This window comes from Vanellus vanellus (genome assembly GCF_965231255.1).
Source record: "Vanellus vanellus genome assembly, contig: HAP1_SCAFFOLD_2475, whole genome shotgun sequence".
Classification (NCBI taxonomy): Eukaryota; Metazoa; Chordata; class Aves; order Charadriiformes; family Charadriidae; genus Vanellus; species Vanellus vanellus.
In genome coordinates this window covers 1-6,790 of record NW_028127125.1, presented here as the reverse complement: position 1 = coordinate 6,790, position 6,790 = coordinate 1, and the positions used below count along the sequence as shown (strand labels likewise).

Genomic DNA, 6,790 nt, shown 5'->3' with positions numbered 1-6,790 from the left:
GGCCAAGCCACGCCCCCACTCCAAGCCCCGCCCCCTCCAGCCCCTTTCAATCCCTCCCATCTCCCCCAACCCACCTCCCCCCGCCCAAACCCCGCCCCTCTCTGAAGCCACTCCCCCAGGCTACATCACACCAACCCCGCCCCCACTGAAGCCACGCCCCCACTCCAAAACCACGCCCCACTCAATCCCGCCCATCTCCCCAACCCACCCTCCCTGCCCAAACCCCGCCCCCCCGCGAAGCCCCTCCCCCCGCGAAGCCCCGCCCACCTGCAGCACGTAGTCCAGCCCCCGGGCTCGGGCGACCCCCCGCGCCCCCCCCCAGGGCGGCGGCGGCTTCTTGGGCCTCCAGCGGCCGTCGGCGCGGGACCTCGGCGTGGTGCTGCAGCGCCCCCGCCAGCGCCTCCGCCGCCCGCGCCCGCTCCCGCCGCGCCTCCCGCAGCCCCCGCGCCTCCCTGGGGGGCAGCACCCATGGGTGCCTCTGGGGGGGGGCACAGACACACCCCCCTCCCCAGCCCCTGCACCTCCCTGGGGGGCAGCACCCATGGGTGCCTCTGGGGGGGGCGCAGACACCCCCCCACACACCAGTCCCCGCACTTCTATAGGGGGCAGCACCCATGGGTGCCCCTGGGGGGACCCCAACCCACCCCAGCCCCTGCACCTCCCTGGGGGGCAGCACCCATGGGTGCTTCTGGGGGGAGGCGCAGACACCCCCCCCCCCCCCAGCCCCTGCGCCTCCCTGGGGGGCAGCACCCATGGGTGCCTCTGGGGGGGGGGGGGGCGCAGACACACACCCACCCCAGCCCCCACACTTCTATAGGGGGCAGCACCCATGGGTGCCCCTGGGGGGACCCCAACCCACCCCAGCCCCTGCACCTCCCTGGGGGGCAGCACCCATGGGTGCCTCTGGGGGGGGGCGCAGACACACACCCCCCCCCAGTCCCCGTGCTTCTCTGGGGGGCAGCACCCATGGGTGCCCCTGGGGGGACCCCAACCCACCCACCCGGTCCCCTGAATCTCCCTGGGGGGCAGCACCCATGGGTGCCCCTGGGGGGACCCCAACCCACCCCAGCCCCTGCACCTCCCTGGGGGGCAGCACCCATAGGTGCCCCTGGGAAGGACCCCAACCCACCCCGGACCCCATGTCTCCCTGGGCTCCCCCAGCACCCATAGGGTCCCCCCCAGCACCCATAGACACCCCCCCCCCACTCACTCCTTGAGCAGGGTGTGGAGGTGGCGGCGCAGAGCGACCTGGGTGCTGTCCTGCAGCTCCTGGGGACAGCGGGGGGGGGACACGGGGGGGACACCGGGGGGGGACAGCGGGGAGGGACACGGGGGACAGCAGGGGGGAGATATGGGGGGGACGTGGGGGGACACCGAGGGGGGATACGGGGGGGAATCAGGGGGACACGGAGAGGAGGAACATAGGGGGACATGGGGGGACATCGGGGGGGACAAAGGGGGGGCACAGGGAGGGGGAGAGAGGGGTGAGGGATCCCTCCATTGAGCCCCTGGGGGCGTGGCCAGGCCGGGAGGGGCGTGGCCAGGCCGGGAGGGGCGTGGCCAGGCCGGGAGGGGGTGTGGGTTTAGGCTGGGGATGTAGTTGGGGGCGTGGTTAGACCGCAGAGGGCGTGGTTTAGGCCGGGGGTGTGTGTGGAGAGGAGGGGCGTGGCCAGACTGCGGTGGGGGGCGTGGTCTGGCAAGGGGGGGGCAGGGACAGGATGGAGCAGGGGGTTTAGCAGAGAGGGGTGGGGCTTGGGGAGAATGGGCGTGGTCTGATGGAAAGAGGGCGTGGTCTGGAAGGGGGCGTGGCCTGCTCACCTCGTGGCTGTCCATCATCTGCTCCAGAGAATCACAGAACTTCTCCAGTGCCTCCTGGAGGGGGGGGGGGGGGGGAATTGGGGGGGTCAGGACCCCCCCCGGACCCCCATCCCTCCCCCCCCACCCCCCCCACCTGCCCTGAGCTCCCCAACCCCCAGGACCCCCCCAAAATCCCTATAGAACCCCCCCTCTCCAGGACCCCCCAGCCTGGGGGGGGCTCAGCCACACCACCGGGTCCCCCCAGGCCCCTGAGACCCCCCAGCTGCCCCCCCCCCATTTGGGGGCACCCCCCCCATCCAGGGCTCCCCACAAGGCCCTGGGACCCCACCAGGCCCCCCCATTTTGGGGTGCTGCCCCCCCAAGGGGACCCCCGAGCCCCCCAGACTCACTTCGAATCCCCCCGGGACTCCCCCAATTTGAGGGTACCGCCCCCCCCAGGGGATCCCCGAGCCCCCCGGGACCCCCAGACCCACTTTAAACCCCCCTGGGACTCCCCCAATTTGAGGGTACCGCCCCCCCAGGGGATCCCTGAGCCCCCCGGGACCCCCAGACCCACTTCGAGCCCCCCCGGGACTCCCCCAATTTGAGGGTACCGCCCCCCCCAGGGGATCCCCGAGCCCCCCGGGACCCCCAGACCCACTTCGAACCTCCTTGAAACAATCCCAGACCCCCCATTTTCGGGGTGCTGCCGCTCCCGGGGCATCCCTGAGCCCCCTACCCCCCCCCCCCGAGGGTTTGGGGGTGCTCACCCGCACCAGGGGGTCCCCGCGGGGGGTCCCCGCCAGCTCCCGCAGCCCCGCGGCGAAGGCCCGGCTCGTCCCCTCCAGCTGCCGCCCCGCGTCCAGCATGGCCGAGCACAGCTTCAGCACCTGGGGGGGCACCGTCAGCCGCCCCCGCACCCCCCCACCTCCCCCCGGGACCCCCAAACCCCAGGGAATCCCCCGGCACCCCCCTGGGACTCTGAGGGCCCCCCAAATCCCCCCAGATCCTCCCGGGGAACCCCAGCACCCCCCTGGCACCCTGAGGTCCCCCCAGAACCCCCTGGACCCCCCCACATCCCCCTGGATCCCTCAGGGACCCCCAAAACCCAGGGGACCCGCGGCACCCCCCTGGACCCCCCCACATTCCCCCGGATCCCTCAGGGACCCCCAAACCCCAGGGAATCCCCCGGCACCCCCCTGGGACTCTGAGGGCCCCCCAAATCCCCCCAGATCCTCCCAGGGAACCCCAGCACCCCCCTGGCACCCTGAGGTCCCCCAGACCCCCCTGGACCCCCCCACATCCCCCTGGATCCCTCAGGGACCCCCAAAACCCAGGGGACCCGCGGCACCCCCCTGGGACTCTGAGATCCCCCCAAATCCCCCTGGGGACCCCCAAACCTCTGAGACCCCTTGGAGCCCCCCCCAGCACTGCCCGGGACTTTGAGGTCCCCCCGGACCCCCCTGGATCCCTCAGGGACCCCCAAATCCCCCTGGATCCCTCGGGGACCCCCCCAGAGCCCCCCCCGGCACTGCCCGGGTCTCTGGGGTGCCCCCACATCCCCCCAGATCCCCCCGGATCCCACGGGGACCCCCAAATCCCAGAGGACCCCCCGGATCCAGGGGATCCCGTCAGATCCCCCCCCAGATCCCTCGGGGGGATCTCCCTAGATCCCCCCCCCCCGCCCAGGATTCCCCCAGATCCCCCCGAAATCCCTCAGGGACCCCCAAATCCCCAGGGACACCACTCCCCCCCCCCCCCCAGGGCACTTCCCAGGCCCCCGAGGCCCCCCCAGATCCTCCTGGATCCAGGGGATCCCCCCTCAGGACCCCCCCAGATCCCTCAGGGACCCCCAAACCTGGAGGACACCCCCCCCTCAGGCACCCTGCCTCCCCCCATCCCCCCCCCGCCCCCAAATCCCCCTCAATCCAGGGGATCCCCCCCCAAGACCCCCCAGATCCCTCAGGGACCCCCAAACTTCTGCTCCCCCCCCCATCCCTTGGGGACCCCCCCCCCCCAAAGCCCAGGAGACCCCCAGACCCCCCCAACCCCCAGATCCCAACCCCTCCCCCCAGCTCCAGGGGGGATCCCCCCAAAACCCCTCCGGGATCCCCAACAACCCCCCTCCCCCCCCCCCCCCCCGATCCCCTGGGGACCCTCCCCAAATCCCAGGGAACCCCCCCAAGAAAGCCCTTTATGGCTACCCCCCACCTGCCCCCCGCCCAGGTACCCCCCCCAGATGTCGGGGTCCCCCCCAGATGTTGGGGTCCCCCCCCCACCTTCTCCAGGTGGGTCTCGAGTTCGGCCACATCGGCCTCTGCCTCCTCCACGGCCGCCCTGGGGGGGGGACGGGGGGGTCACTGGGGGGGGCCACTGGGGGGTTTGGGGTCACGGGGGGGGAGAGAGGGGGTCTGGGGGTCACTGGGGGGGGAGAGAGGGGGTTTGGGGGCCACTTGGGGGGGTTTGGGGGTCACTGGGGGGGGACAGAGGGGGTCTGGGGGTCACTGGGGGGGGTTGGGGGTCACTGGGGGGGGACAGAGGGGGTCTGGGGGTCACTGGGGGGGTCTGGGAGTCACTGGGGGGGACAGAGGGGGTCTGGGGGTCACTGGGGGGGGTTGGGGGTCACTGGGGGGGGGACAGAGGGGGTCTGGGGGTCACTGGGGGGGGCAGAGGGGGCTTGGGGGCCACTTGGGGGGGTTTGGGGGTCACTGGGAGGAGAGAGAGGGGGTTTGGGGGCCACTGGGGGGGGTTGGGGGTCACTGGGGGGGGCAGAGGGGGTTTGGGGGCCACTTGGGGGGGCCCAGTGGGGGTTTGGGGGTCACTGGGGGGGACAGAAGGGGTCTGGGGGGGGCCCAGGGGAGTTTTGGGGGTCACTGGGGAGGGATGGGGGGGGTTGGGGGTTTTCAGAGGGGGTTTGGGGGTCACTGGGGGGGTCTGGGGCTGGTGAGGGGGTCACGAGGGGTATTTGGGGCTCGGGGGGGGCTCAAGGGGGGGATTTGGGGGGATTTGGGGCCCCTGCGGTCGGCGGGTGACTTCCGGCGGCGCTTCCTGCGGGTGCGGTCGCCGCGGCGACGCCGTGACATCATCAAGGGGGGGGGGTGGGAGAATTGGGGTGCCCCAAGGTGGCCCCTCCCCCCCCCCCCCGTGGGTGAAGGAACCCCCACAAGCCCCTCCCTCACAAGCCCCGCCCTCCTCGTGCAAGCCCCACCCCCTCGTGCAAGCCCCGCCCTCCTCGTGCGAGCAGCGGGGGGAGCACACGCATGTGCGCAGATGTGTGAGGTCACGCCCCCCCGCACACGCGTGTGATGTCACACGCCCCCGTAGGACACACGGGTGTGAGGTCACACCTCCCTCGCACACGCGTGTGCGCAGATGTCTGTGCCCTGCCCACATGCGTGTGCGAGGCCGTGCGAGGCCACATGCCCCCCTTGCACACGCGTGTGTGAGGTCACACCCCCGCGTTGCACACATGCATGCGCACACATGTGAGCTCAGGCGCCCCCCCCGCACACACGTGTGCGAGGCCGTGCGAGGCCACACGTGTGTGAGGTCACACCCCCCCCACTGCCCACGTGTGTGCGCAGACATGCGAGCTCACATGACCCCGTTGCACACGCACGTGCGAGGCCATGTGAGGCCACAACCCCCTGCTACACACGTGTGTGTGCGGTCATCCCCCCCCATTGCACACACGTGTGCGCAGACGTGAGCTCACACCCCCACGTTGCACACACCGGTGAGGCCGCACACGCGTGTGCACACACGGATGGGCCCACACCCCCCTATCGCACACGCGTGTGCAAGGTCACCCCCCCCACACACACGCATGTGCAGAGGTGAGAGCTCACCCCCCCGTCACACACACGTGTGCGAGGCCGCACGAGGACACGGGGCCCCAGGTGTCCCCCCCTCCCCCCCCCGGTTTCCTGCCCCTCCCCCACGTGAAACCGCTTCCTCCCCATGGGGGGGGGGGGAGGGGAGGGCCGTGTCACACAAGGGGGGGTCACACCGGGGGGGGGTGTCACACGAGGGCCCCCTGTGACCCCAACTGCCCCATGGACCCCCCCGAGACCCCCCCACAGGGTACGGGGGGGGCATTTTTAGCGGGAAGGGGTTCCCCCCCCCCCCGAGCCATTGTGGGGGGGGTCCCAGTGCTTCTCCCCCCCCCACCTTTGCATTTGGGGGGGTCCTGGGGGGGGTCCGGGGGGGTCCCAGAGATGTTGGGGGGTCGGTGGGGATAAAGGAGGGGGGTCCCAGTGCCGGGGGGGGTCCCCGACTGTCCCGGGGGGGCTCACGGGGATGCTGGGGGGGGGGGGGGGGGGTTAAGGAGCTGTTGTGGGTCTGGGGGACAAAAGAGGGGGGGTGGGTCTGGGGGGGCGTCCCGGGGGGGTCCCCGAGTGTCCCGGGGGGGGTCCCAGTCCCGGGGGGGGGGTCCCGGGAGGATGCTGAGGGGGGGATGCTCGGGGGGGGGGGGGGGAGGGAGGGAGGCCCCGCTGTGGGTTCTGGAAACACCGAGGGGGGGGGGCGGGGTCCGGGGGGGGTCTCAGGGGTCCCCCCGAGTGTCGCGGGGGGGTCCCAGTCCCGGGGGGGGTCCCAGTCCCGGGGGGGGTCCCGGGAGGATGCTGAGGAGGAGATGCTCGGGGGGGGGGGGGGGGGGGAGAGGCCCCGCTGTGGGTCCTGGGGACACCCGGGGGGGGTCGGGGTCCGAGGAGGGGGGTCGCGGGAGGGTCCCCCCGAGTGTCGCGGGGGGGTCCCGGGGGGGTCCCGGTGCCGGTACCTGAACCAGGGCGAGTCCCGGAGACACTCCTCGAAGTCCAACTTCACCGTCATCCCGGAGCCGGGGGGGGGGGGGGGCGCACGGGGGGGGGGGGGGGGGATGTCCCGGTCCCGGGGGGGGTGTCCCGGTTCCCGGGGGAGGATCCCGCGTCCCGGGGGGGGGTCCCGGGGCTCCGGAGGGGCGGCGGTGCCGGGAGGCGGCTGGTGGCGACGGGGG

General features: G+C 73.1%; 1 protein-coding gene across 1 annotated transcript; it reads right to left on the bottom strand.

Annotated features, from left to right (window-relative positions):
• Positions 1-267: 267 nt before the first annotated feature.
• Positions 268-6,627, bottom strand: LOC309685458 (arf-GAP with coiled-coil, ANK repeat and PH domain-containing protein 1-like; the record flags this gene model as incomplete). The annotated part of the gene is made up of 6 exons (XM_082501222.1): positions 268-452; positions 1,211-1,269; positions 1,819-1,872; positions 2,568-2,687; positions 4,077-4,134; positions 6,575-6,627. Coding segments are annotated over 6 exons (529 nt in total), but the record flags the coding sequence as incomplete, so codon positions are not given.
• Between the last annotated feature and the right edge of the window lie 163 nt (positions 6,628-6,790).